Source organism: Cololabis saira, chromosome 20 (assembly GCF_033807715.1).
Source record: "Cololabis saira isolate AMF1-May2022 chromosome 20, fColSai1.1, whole genome shotgun sequence".
NCBI lineage: Eukaryota > Metazoa > Chordata > Actinopteri > Beloniformes > Belonidae > Cololabis > Cololabis saira.
Genome location: NC_084606.1, coordinates 39,113,211 through 39,126,271, shown reverse-complemented (window position 1 = coordinate 39,126,271; position 13,061 = coordinate 39,113,211). Strand labels below are relative to the sequence as shown.

The window sequence follows — 13,061 nt, the reverse complement described above, 5'->3', positions numbered from 1 at the left end:
CTGCAGCCGTTGGAACCTGGTAAGTTACAAAGTTTTTTAACAAGACATAACTCAGTTTCCTTGGTAACACCTGAGGGTCTGACTAATACCTGGAACAATCACTACCGTCCCATAAGGTCCTTAATGGACACAGTGTTGATTCTCCAGTAACTAGGACGGACCTGAGATACGACTCAGCAACGGGAAAAATATTTTACGGCAGGAGGGATATACGTACCACAGAGGTTGGAGAGAAATGCATGCTGGGAACTGTTCCTACATTCCACTTAAACCCAAGGAGGAGGAGTTGGGGTTCCACACTCCAGCAGAGTGCTGACAGGAATCAGCAAGAGAGACCAGCAAGTCCTTAACCCTCCTATTGTCCTCGGGTCACAATGACCCGCCACTGTGTTAAAAAAAACCAACCTAAATCGTTTAATCAATATTTTTTTAACTTGAAATTTAACTTCCCCCAGCTAGGGCAAGTAAGAGGAAGAGATGTGGGTTCTGCCCTCAAAAGAAGGACTATACTCTGTGCTGCAAAAGGCTGCACACTTGCATACTGCCCTATACGTGCTAATTAGTTGAATGGGGCGTTGTATTTCATATTATACATTATCAAAAATTGTTCACTGGAGAAAAAAAAGAAACTGAGTCATTGGGATGAATAAAAATGCATTCAAAACCCCCTTTTGCACATTTCTTTACCTATTGAAATAAAGAAGATGAAAAAGAGGGAAAACTTAAGCATTCACGCATTTTGTGATGAATGACAAGTTGTTTCTTCAAGCAAGATGAAATTTGGTGTTTAAAAGTCAATTAAGCTGCTTATAATGGGGGTTTACTGAAGACCCGTCATTTTGACTCAGAGGACACGGGGTGTATTCAGAAAAATTCAGAAAAAAAACAGGAGGTTTAAAAGCAACTGTGAACATACCTGGATGGGAAGATGCCGATGATAGATGGATAAGAGTACATGACTTCCAGAATGAAAATATTACCTTGTCTCTCTGAATGGCCTTTCAATATTTTATTTTTGTTGCTAATGTCACATCATTTCTGAAACGAACAGGCAATAAAACATCTTACAACTGATTTTCCGCTGAAACACACAGTTAAAATTTCTACAATTTCAAGATGCTGCTTAACAGCAACAATGCAACCTAACAACCAAAATAACCTTTGACTGGGAATAAAAGAACATATCTGATAGTTTTACACTAAGAATGATCTTTAATTCAATTTTTTTTCAATTCAATTTTATTTATATAGCGTCTAATACAACAGAGTTGTCTCTAGACGCTTTACAGAGACCCATACCCAGAACATGACCCCCGAGCAGTTATTACATAAACAAATCTTTAGTTGAGTAGCAGAGATATGGAAATGACAGTGAGAGGGCAGAGCTCTGGGATTGGCTGAGGGGTTGTAGGAGGGGCGTGGTCAGCTGACTGCTGGAGCTGGTGGGGAGGAAGACGTGTTACCTGGAAAACACACATCAAAAGCAAAAATAAGAATCCATTCTTTTTTTTTACCCGGTCCAGTATGTACCTTTAGCTTGATCTTAGAGCTTTCCAGACATTTAATATAGCTTTTTTTTTTAATTTTCAGGTTGTTAAAAAGTGAAGCTGTGACACTCTTTAATTTAGTCCTACAATAACCCCATCCTGCATGTTTTAGATGCTTCACTGCTTCTAGAACCTGCAGGACAGGGGGACTCAAAGACCAGGGTGGGGAGACTTTAACACTAGTACCTACTCAGTCCGACTCCACTCCTCCTCGTTTCTTTTCAATACCCAGATCAGAAGTAGGAGGGTTGGAGCGAAACTGTGTGAGGTTAAGTCACCTTTAAACTTGTTTTTGTCCTTACAAAACTGTGAAGTTAATCAACGTTTTTGATTTAAATTGTCATTATGAACGTAACAGAATTAGGTCAGCTCAGAGAAGCTGACTGCTAGGTGTCACATTCTTATCACATGTTAACAGATGAGGGCAGCCTTCCTGTGTGCCGTTAAGGGTTTGGGCTGTCCAACAACTGTCCCATTGTATTTTTAAGGTTTAAGGAGTTTTTGTTAGGGGGGTCGACTGACAGCCATCTCATTGTCTCTAAGGGTTAGTTGGACCATCTGATGACAAGACCATTTCTTAAAAGGATGTCTGTTGCTCTGCACACCAGAGATAACTGAAAAGTCATAAGTGACTTTTCAACCATCATCTGATCTGTTTGACCATCTGTTTCCTGTTTTTGTCCATTGTCCATCTATACATTCACTGTTCCAAATATGGTCATGTTTCCTGTCAGTTTACCAATAAATAGCTTCCTGCAAGGGGAGGGTCTTTGGGAAGCATTTGCTGTCAGGGGGTCTGCCTCTGTCAGTATGCTTCTCCCTCCTGCAGGAGCGCCTGAAAAATCATTCCACAAGTCTCTGGTGTCTTTTTCTAAGTTATTAATGTTGTGATGATTTAGGAACCTAACAGAAACTGTCACATGTTTTGTTAACAGATGTCAGGGCAGTCACTTCCTGATCTACTCAGGGTTTTGGACTGTTCTGGTGACATCTGTCTACTGTAATGTCACAAATCAATCACACGTTATCACTTCCACCCATTGTTTACTGTCTACTGTTCACTGTCCATATATGGTAATTTCCTGTCAAGTTTCTTAATAAAAGCATAATGTATGAGGAGGGTACTTTGGGGAAGCTCAGGAGTTCTCAATGAGAGCCTCGTTGCTCTGCACTCCTCTGCTCCCCCTTCCTGCAGGAGTGCGTTAAAACCATTCCAAGCAGTCTCTGTGTCTTTCCTCGTTACAAATTTATGTAATGCTGATTTAGACCTAACATTTTCTGGTGCCGAAACCTGGGACCCCAACATCTGTGGCGTTTGGACGCCGTGGGATCAAGCAGCCGTTCTGCCAGTCTCTGTTTCTTTCCTCGTGTCTTTCCTCGTTACGAATTTATATAATGTTGATTTAGACCTAACAGCTGCTGTGATGTATTTGATTGTGTGATCTAAACGAAGGAGACAACACTAAAGATGTAGAACCTGGAGGAGATGATATATGGGCTGCTGGCAGAGCCGGATTAAATAAATGGACTACACTAGGCAGACTGTGATTTTTGGGCCCCCCTCCATCGATGTTATTTATGAATTGAAATCTTAAACTTAACAAAGTTACTAATAAAAGTTAATTCACATTTTACATAGCATAGTCATAGTCATGTTGGTTCTTTGTATTCCAAAATAAGTCATGTGTTGTATATTAAACACTCTATCAGACAATTTTTTTATTTTTATTATTTATACGTTATTACACCGCTCTATTAAATGCTATTAAATTATCCTTATCTTATCGATTGCGAGTATCATTGTTAAGGTATTAGTACCAGTAAATCACCAATAGGTGTCAGCATTGCTATGTAAAGAGAGTAAAATAAGATAAATGTTTTAAGCTATTGCATTTTGCAGAAAATCTTAATTAAATGTGTTGATTAAATTGAATAAACTCTTCCATTTTCTTTAGTTTTTTTCTTTTTTCATCCTCTGATGGAAATGTCCTGAAGCTGTCTCGTTCTCTTGACATTGTGTGACAGTTTGTTCCAACTCCACCGTCTGGATCAGAGCACCTTGTGTCTGCGCTTGGTCTGACGCAGTTGTATTGAACAACAGACACGCACATCATTGCACATATATTCATTGATATGCACAGACTAGTACACATTTAGGTCTGTAATGGAACGTGACTGTTGATTTTTATAAGGGAAAAAAGGAAAAACATTTGAAAAAAAAAAAAACGGCCCATAGCGCGAGGCCCCTTGGGGTGCGAGGCCCCGTGCGGTCACACGGTTCGCACACCCCTTGCGGCGGCCCTGTGCATATGTATGCATATATATATATGTATGTATACTAAATATAGTAATAATGCACATATATATATGCCTTAGGTTTTTACCGGCATGGTATCAACAATTTATATGTGTGCCGACAAAAAGCAGCTGGAGCCGTGAGCAGCTATGAAGTGACAGAGCTCCTCGTAGATCTGGTCGTTCCTTATCGCCCGTATAGATCCCTTTTTAATTCTCTCCTCAGCCACCAGGTTTATGAACATCTGCACCTCAGAGTTGGATCATGAAACAGACTTTTGCTGCCATTGCCTGTCGAATAAAATGAACAAGAAGCCGCCGTCAGAGTCGCTCTTTCTCTGATTTCCACCTCCTGACTCAGACGTCTGACTCCAACCCCCCAACCAATCGGTGGCCTGTTGTGTGATGACGTCAGATACAGCCAACTCAGCACACTTCGAAACCTCGGCAAGTATCTATTCGGCACGTTAGACCCCTAGTGGAGAAGAACCAAGGCGAGGCGAGTCAGGCTGAGTAGGTACTAGTGGAAAAGAGCCATACGTGAGGGGGGGGTCGTACTTGTCGGTGACGGTGGGCGACCCGGAGCGGTGGAAGTGGACGTTCTGCCACCTGCCGCCACGGCGATGCCAGACACGTGTCTCCTGCGACTGCATGGTTCGAGGCATATGGCCCTGCATGTACTGCGTGAGGCGGGTGTAGGCGATGCAGGCGGCCTCGTCCCCCAGCAGGTGGACATGAGGGTTCAGCAGGATGGTCTGGATGGGCTGCTTCCTGATCGACAGAGCTGGAGAGGAAAACCACACCATGAAACACCCTCACAGAGACAATCTTAACCAACAAAGTCCATCCATCGTCCGCCGCTTATCCGTTCCCGGGTCGCGGGGGCAGCAGTCTTAACAGAGATGCCCAGACTTCCTTCACCCCAGACACTCCAGCTCTTCCTCCAGCTCTTCCGAGGGGAGCCCGAGGGGAGTCCCAGATGTTCCCAGGCCAGTAGAGAGACATAGTCTCTCCAGCGTGTCCTGGGTCTTCCCCGGGGTCTCCTCCCGGAGGGACATGCCTGGAACACCTCCCTAGGGAGGAGGGACATGCCTGGAACTCCTCCCTAAAGGATCCAGGAGGATCCGGTACAGATGCCCAAGCCACCTCAGCTGACTCCTCTCAATGTGAAGGAGCAGCGGCTCGACTCCGAGCTCCTCCCGGGTGACCAAACTCCTCACCCTATCTCTAAGGGAGCGTCCAGCCACCCTGCGGAGGAAACTCATCTCTAAGGGAGCGTCCAGCCACCCAGCTCATATCATTGTGATAAAGTTCTTTATTTTCTGTAATGCAATTAAAAAAACAAAAATGTCATACATTCTGGATTCATTACAAATCAACTGAAATATTGCAAGCCTTTTATTATTTTAATATTGCTGATTATGGCTTACAGGTTAAGATTAAAGGAGCATGAGGCAGGATGGAGGCAGGATTTATGAAAAGAATTCGTATACGTTTTAAGTTTTCTAGTAATAATGTCAGATGAAGCGTTCCAAACCAAAAAGAATGATCCTCTAGTGTATCTCTCCTTTGCCTTGAACAGGCTGTGTGCTGCAAAATGTGCTGCAATTCCGGGCCCGAATTTCCCGCGCTGTCGTGCGGATGTGACGTCACATGACGCTGCATGCACGTTCTCCCCGTTCTCCCGTGCCGGCTTCACTGTTGGCTGCAGTACCCCCGACGGCCGTCGTGGCGAAGGGTGGCGCTAATGAGTCATTTCTTAAAAGGAGCCTGATGCTCCTTTAAGATTCGCATAATATTCAAATTTTTTAGGATATTTAAACTGTAAGCCATGAGCCAATATTAAAATAATAAAAGGTTTGCAATATTTCAGTTGATTTGTAATGAATCCAGAATGTATGACATTTTTGCATTACAGAAAATAAAGGACTTTATCACAATTTTCTAATTTTCTGAGACAGTCCTGTATATGGAGAGTGTGGATTTAAGCGTTCTGGGCGGATGAGGCGTAGCTACCAGCTATCCTCTATGGAGCTAGAACAGTCTCATAATTCACAAATGCACAGGACAAGTTTTACAAATGCACAGACCGATTTGCAAATACACACACCGTTTCACAAATGCACAGAACAATTCACACGTGCGTAGGACAAGATATACAAATGTATTTTTGATTCACACACAAATACAACCTGATTTACACATGTTTTTTTGTCTGTGAGCTGCGCTGGATTTGTGTGTGAGTTTTGAGACTCCCCTGACGTGACTCGATGCACAAATAGGTTTTTTTTAACACGGAAGGATCTGCAACCAATCAGATGTCTTCCTTTGTTCCAGCCAATCATAAGAGCAGACCTACGTGGGGGACGATTTACTCTAAACCAATCAGATTAAAGGGGCGGATACACCTGCTGTTTGAACTGCGTTCGCGTCGTTCACATAGAAAAGTGATTAATATTTGGAGTTGGTGGAGTAAAGACAGCAACAGGAGATAAAAGATAAATAAAGGATGAAGAGGAGATCACTGCTCTGATTTTATTGTGATCTCGGTAAAGAAAACAGCGCGATCAGAGATGGTTTGTCAGGCCGTTCAACCAGAGCCGTCGGGAGACTGGAGAGCTCCAAGTCCTGCCGATGCAGCAACTGATGATGAGAAACAGCGGAGATATTTCTGTATTTGAACTACAGGTGTCTTTCAGGAGAACGAGCCTGACGGGGGTGAATCTTGCTGCAGTCGCGTTCTGGCTCTGGCCGCGATGGCGCTGGTCCCGGTCAGAAACACCAGCTGAGTCAGCTGGTGTTTCTGACCTCCACGTCAGACGTGGAGGTCAGAAACAAGCAGCTTTTATCCTCACATTTATGATGTGACATCGCCACCACACAGAGACAAACATGTGTCAGAACAGCGGTGGCAGATCAACACATTCCCGGTGCAGAGTCATCATGGGAAGATGCAGCCGTGATGATGCTGGTCGGGGTTTAGTCCACCGATCATCAAACATCTGAGCTGGATACAGAGGTTCTTCGGTTATCAGTCGACTGATAACGACTTTGCTCCAGATATTTCAGTAAATTAATCTCCTGACATGTGCGTGCTGCTCCACCTGGCGCTGCAGCTCGTCCCCGTCAGGCAGCGCAGCAGCTCTCTGCTGCATGCGTCTGTCTGGTTCTGAGATGAATCAGCGGGACAGTAATACTTCGTGAAACCAAACAGAGCAAATATATAAAAATCTCCACTGTTTCTCATCATCAGTTGCTGCACCGGCAGGACTAAGAGCTCTCCAGTCCCAACGGCTCTGGTTGAACAGCCCGACAAACTCCATCTCCAATCGCGCTGTTTTATTTACCGGGATCACAAGAAAAGCAGCAGTGATCTCCTCTCCATCCTGTTTATTTCTATTTTATCTCCTGTAACTGTTTATTTATCTTTACTCCACTAACTTGAAATATTAATCACTTTTCTAAGTGAACGCAGTTCAAACAGCAGGTGTATCCGCCCCTTTAATCTGATTGGTTGCAGATCCTTCCGTGTTAAAAAAAACCTATTTGTGCATCGAGTCACGTCAGGGGAGTCTCAAAACTCAAACACAAATCCAGCGCAGCTCACAGACAAAAAAACATGTGTAAATCAGGTTATATTTGTGTGTGCATCAAAAATACATTTGTATATCTTGTCCTACGCACGTGTGAATTGTTCTGTGCATTTGTGAAACGGTGTGTGTATTTGCAAATCGGTCCGTGCATTTGTAAAACTTGTCCTGTGCATTTGTGAATTATGAGACTGTTCTAGCTCCATAATCCTCTGCAGGGTTCTAAAATAATTTCCTTTCTTTTGGTACTTGATTTCTTTATTCTGTGCGAATTGTACATTGGAGTTTATATTTTTGAACTAAGCACAACGGTGAAATAATTTGGGCTCACCCTTGAAAAATAGAGAAACCTTTGTTGTTTTGATTGTTGTTACTTTCTTGTTTTGTTTGGGGTTTTATTTATTTATTTCTTTTTTCTTTTTTCTCTTTCCTTTTCACATATTAAACTAAACGGAGTGTTGCTTTATGATATCTCATAAATACCAGGCTTGTAAGGAAATATGATTCGAATGCTGGACAATAATTTAGCTGCACTTCATGTTTCCTTTAGTGTAAGAGCACTTTTATTTTTGTGTATCATTGGAAGGATTTTGAAAAACAAATAAAGATAATGTTGAAAAAAAAAAAAGGGCCAAAGTTAATCTTGCAACATCTCCGGGCTCGGAGGCATCCAGGTCATCGAAGTGAGGTTCAACTTTTTCTATAATGAGTGCGTTTACATGGGAAGTTTAATTCATCTTTAAATCAGAATTAAAATGAATTACGATTTAAAATGAGTAAGAATTACCATGTAAACACCTAATTCTAAGTGAAAATGGCCATTCCGAATTAAACTTAATTCGAAGTAAGTGACTGGTTTATTCTGACTTTAAATCTGAATAGAATAATTCCAGATCATGTAAACACTCATTCCTCTTTAAATTAATTCTGGTCTTTCTTTCTGCTCGTTCCCTCCCTCTGTCTCCATGATCTTATATTCCACTGGGCTGGTTTTCCAAACAAAGTTTCAAGATGCAGCAGCAGTAAACGCTGGTCAAGAGCAGAGAACATTTATTTAACCCTTGTGCTGTCTTTGGGTCAAGGGAGGGTGAAGGGAGAGAAGATGTAAGGGAGGAAAGAAGGAAGTAAGGAAGAAAGGAGAAAAGAAGGAAAAAAGGAAGGAAGTAGGAAAGGGAGTAAGGAAGGGAGAAAAGATGGAAGGGAGGGAGAAAGGAAGGAAAGAAGGGGGAAAAGGAAAGAAGAGAGAGAGGAAGGAATGGAGAAAAGGAAAGAAAGAAGGGAGGGAAGAAGGAAGAAATGGAGAAAATAAGGAAAGAAGGAAGGAAAAGCAAAGAAGGTAATAAAGGAACGAATGACGAAAGGGAGGTGGGAAGAAAAAGGAGTAAAGGAGGGTAAAAAAGGAGGAAAAGAGGAAAGGAAGAAGGAAGGAGAGAGCAGGAGGAAAGAAGGAAAGAAGAATTGGGTCATTTTGACCCAAAGACAGTACAAGGGTTAACAAATAACTTGGAGGACCTGGAAATAATTAAAAGAACAGATGGAAACAGGAAACATCAAAATTGTGAGTTTTTCAAAGTTGTAGCAGCTAAGTTAGTTTTTCTTCCGGTAGTTTAACTTCCGGTCCCCCCCCTATCCAATCAGAACCTTCCCAACCCCCAGACCTGGAGAGGAATTGGAGAAAGACCATCAAACATGTTTTCCATGTAAACCTCAATTCAGAATTACTATTTCCATGTAAGCTCGAAAGAAAATAGTTTAATTCTGAATCATTTAATTCTGAATAATTAATTCCGAATCAAAAAACATCATGTAACCGTGGCCAGTGTCGGAGCTTCTTCACGTAGAACAAAAGATCTTTACCGTTGTCAAAGAAGAAGCGGTGGAAGTCGATCCCCGCCACCAGGTTGGTGAACGCCTCAGGCTCGAAGGACGTGAGTCCCGGATCACACAGTCTCCTGAAGCAGGACAGAACACAGACACATCACAGTCCATGCAAGTGGGACACAGTACTGGAGTTGAGGGGGGATGAGGGGGGATGGCACCCCCCCCCCCGAAATAAAAACGGTCCAAATCATCCCCCCTGTAAAACTGTCATCCCTCCTTTCCATCCCTTATGTCATTTCATCAATGAATGTGGTTTTACTGCTATTTCAACATTTAGAGTCATCACCAGAAAAAAAACACCAGAAAAATAACTTATTTGACCATTTTCACCTGTTTCAGGTCAATTTTCACTTGAAATAAGTAGAAAAATCTGCCAGTGGGACAAGATTTATCTTCTCATTACAAGCAAAAAGATCTTGTTCCACTGGTAGATTTTTCTACTTATTTTAAGTGAAAATCTACTTGAAACAGGTGAATTTTTTTTTTTTCCAGTGGTGAGTCTTGTTTTAAGTGTAATGAGATTTTTTTTACTAAAATGAGACATTTTAACTAGAAATAAGACAAATATTGTTGTTAAGATTTAGAGTTTTTGCAGTGATCCATTTTGCTTATCCTGTGAAGGACAGAGTCATATTGATAAGTTCAGAAAAGTGTTTTTTATTGTTGTGTTTTGATGTATTTGATGTAAGCCCAGTGGATATTTAAAGCTTACAGAAGGCTGCATTTAACTGCTGCTATGTCATTCCTGCAGTATTTCTGCAGGTGTTTTGGTCACTGCTATTATTTGTAATATATTATATTATTTGTAATCAGCACAAATTATATGTCCCCATATGATCAAATCCACCATCCTCCCTGATTTATTTTACAACTCGAGTACTGGTCGTGACATAACAGGAAGTCTGTGGTGAATGGGTGAAGCTGAACTTACTTGTACTCATCCAAGTCTCCGTTGTTGATGGACTCGATCAGCTGCTCGGTCACTTTAATGATCTCCTGCTTACGAGCTGCACAACAGATACAAAGACACGTCTATTTACTTTTGAAATCAGAAACCTCAACATAATCAATAAAAGCTGCTACAAACGAGGAACTTCAGTAGCATTGATCTAAAAATCAGAGAACAAATATGTTCAGGGACTGAAATTCGGGTGAGGGGCGGTGCCCCTCTTCTCTTTCCTTCCTCTCTTCTCCTCTTCCATTTTTTATTTATTATAAGTATCTCATAGCCATCATTGTTGTCCATCATTCTGCCCCCCCCTTTTTTTCTCTTTTGTGTATGTTTGCAGGCCGGAGCTTCAGGAGCTGCATGCTGACCTGCAGTCCCCCCTCTGATCATCCCACTGCTGCTTCCACCTGCCTGCAGTCCCCCCCTCTGATCATCCCACTGCTGCTTCCACCTGCCTGCAGTCCCCCCCTCTGATCATCCCACTGCTGCATCCACCTGCCTGCAGTCCCCCCTCTGATCATCCCACTGCTGCTTCCACCTGCCTGCAGTCCCCCCCTCTGATCATCCCACTTCTGCTTCCACCTGCCTGCAGTCCCCCCTCTGATCATCCCACTGCTGCTTCCACCTGTCTGTGTAGACCGGGTCTCGGCAACCCGCGGCTCTAGAGTCGCATGCGGCTCTTTAGCGCCACCCTAGTGGCTCCCTGGGGCTTTTTCAAAAATGTGACCTTTTTTTCCTTTTTTTCTTCCTGTTTCCTTTCCTTTTCAATCTCGACATTTCAACTTTTTTCTCAAAATTTCGGCTTTTTTCTCAACATTTCGACTTTTTTCTCGAGATTGTACTTCAACATTGATCTCAACATTTTCAATGTTTTTCCCGACATTTTGACTTTTTTCTCGACATTTCGACTTTTTTCTCAACATTTCGCCATTTGCCTTCATTCTCTAGTCTAGATCAGAGGTCGGCAACCCAAAATGTTGAAAGAGCCATATTGGACCAAAAACACAAAAAACAAATATGTCTGGAGCCGCAAAAAACAAAAAGTCTTGTATAAGCCTTAGAATGAAGGCAAATGGCGAAATGTCGAGAAAAAAGTCGAAATTTTGAGAAAAAAGTCAAAATGACGAGAAAAAAGTCGAAATGTCAAGGAAATAGTCAAAATGTCGAGATGAATGTTGAAGTACAATCTCGAGAAAAAAGTCGAAATGTCGAGAAAAAAGTCGAAATTTTGAGAAAAAAGTCGAAATGTTGAGAAAAAAGTCGAAATGTCGAGAAAAAAGTTGAAATGTCGAGATTAAAAAGGAAAAGAAAAAAGGAAGAAAAAAGAGAAAAAAAGGAAAAAAAGAATAAAAAAAGAATTAAAAAAAAGAAAAAATAAGAGGAAAAAAAGGAAAAAAAGAGAAAAAGGAGAAAAAAAGAGAAAAAAGAGAAAAAAAGGAATGAAAAAAAGGAAAAAAAAGGTCACATTATTGAAAAAGCTCCAGGAGCCACTAGGGTGGCGCTAAAGAGCCACATGCAGCTCTAGAACCGCGGGTTGACGACCCCTGTAATCAACGCTATAAAAATACAATTGAATTGAAATTGAATTGAAAATTCACAGCTTTATGAACAAAATACTGTACATAAAGGATGAAAGAAGTGCTCATGAGTCAGTCAGGATGGTTCAAGATGACGCCGGGGTTACCTCAGTAAAGCCGTAAAAGTGCACGCATGGAAACATCTGTCTTACCTTCAATAGCTGCATTTTCAGTGTTGTTCCCAGATGACTGAACACTGACAGTCTTCTGGGAGCCACACAATCCCTGGAGTGACATTAAGATCAGAAATGCAACTGCAGAGAGCTGAAACATGCTCCTGTGTGAAGCTTCTCACAACCCAACAGCTCCAGCGTCAGGGGGGGAACGAGATCCAAAACCTGGTGCTGTCTGCAGAACGGCTGTCCCAGCTCAAACACCGACAGCAGCCCACTCGCTGACTTCGTGGTGGACTTTAACTTTGCAAATAAAGACTGCAGTCAGCTGACCAATGTTTAATCTTTACAAAAACAGTTTCATAAGTTCAAGCTGGAATGAACTGGTCTGGAGCTGTGCATGTTGCTAAATGAAACAAAATGGACTCACTCAGTACTCGAGTTGTAAAAAACAATCAGGGGGGATGGTGGATTTTATCATATGGGGACAGATAATTTGTGCTGATTACAAATAATATAATATATTACAAATAATAGCAGTGACCAAAACACCTGCAGAAATACTGCAGGAATGACATAGCAGCAGTTAAATGCAGCCTTCTGTAAGCTTTAAATATCCACTGGGCTTACATCAAATACATCAAAACACAACAATAAAAAACACTTTTCTGAACTTATCAATATGACTCTGTCCTTCACAGGATAAGTAAAATGGATCACTGCGAAAACTCACAATCTTAACAAGAATATTTGTCTTATTTCTAGTTAAAATGTCTCATTTTAGTAAAAAAATCTCATTACACTTAAAACAAGACTCATCACTGGAAAAAACAACAATTTCCACCTGTTTCAAGTAGATTTTCACTTGAAATAAGTAGAAAAATCTGCCAGTGGAACAAGATTTTTTTGCTTGTAATAAGAAGATAAATCTTGTCCCACTGGCAGATTTTTCTACTTATTTCAAGTGAAAATTTACTTGAAACAGGTGAAAATAGTCACCTTTTTCTGGTGTTATTTTTCTGGTGATGACTCTAAATGTTGAAATAGCAGTAAAACCACATTCATTGATGAAATGACATAAGCGATGGAAAGGGGGGATGGCAGTTTTA

The 13,061-nt window shown here is 41.6% G+C and overlaps 1 protein-coding gene across 2 annotated transcripts; it reads right to left on the bottom strand.

Moving 5' to 3' along the window:
* Positions 1 to 990: 990 nt before the first annotated feature.
* LOC133420359 (calcium/calmodulin-dependent protein kinase type II delta chain-like) lies at positions 991 to 12,237 on the bottom strand. 2 transcript variants are annotated; one of them, XM_061710040.1, is made up of 5 exons: positions 11,992 to 12,237; positions 10,245 to 10,320; positions 9,290 to 9,384; positions 4,383 to 4,626; positions 991 to 1,463 (listed from the first exon to the last, which is right to left on the bottom strand). In XM_061710040.1, the coding sequence occupies exons 1-5, from the start codon at positions 12,110 to 12,112 to the stop codon at positions 1,460 to 1,462; spliced, it is 540 nt and encodes a 179-aa protein (XP_061566024.1). In that variant the 5' UTR covers positions 12,113 to 12,237; the 3' UTR covers positions 991 to 1,459. The 2 variants fall into 2 exon arrangements, with proteins under 2 accessions (XP_061566024.1, XP_061566025.1); XM_061710041.1 differs by having other exon boundaries at positions 4,401 to 4,626; positions 11,992 to 12,230.
* Between the last annotated feature and the right edge of the window lie 824 nt (positions 12,238 to 13,061).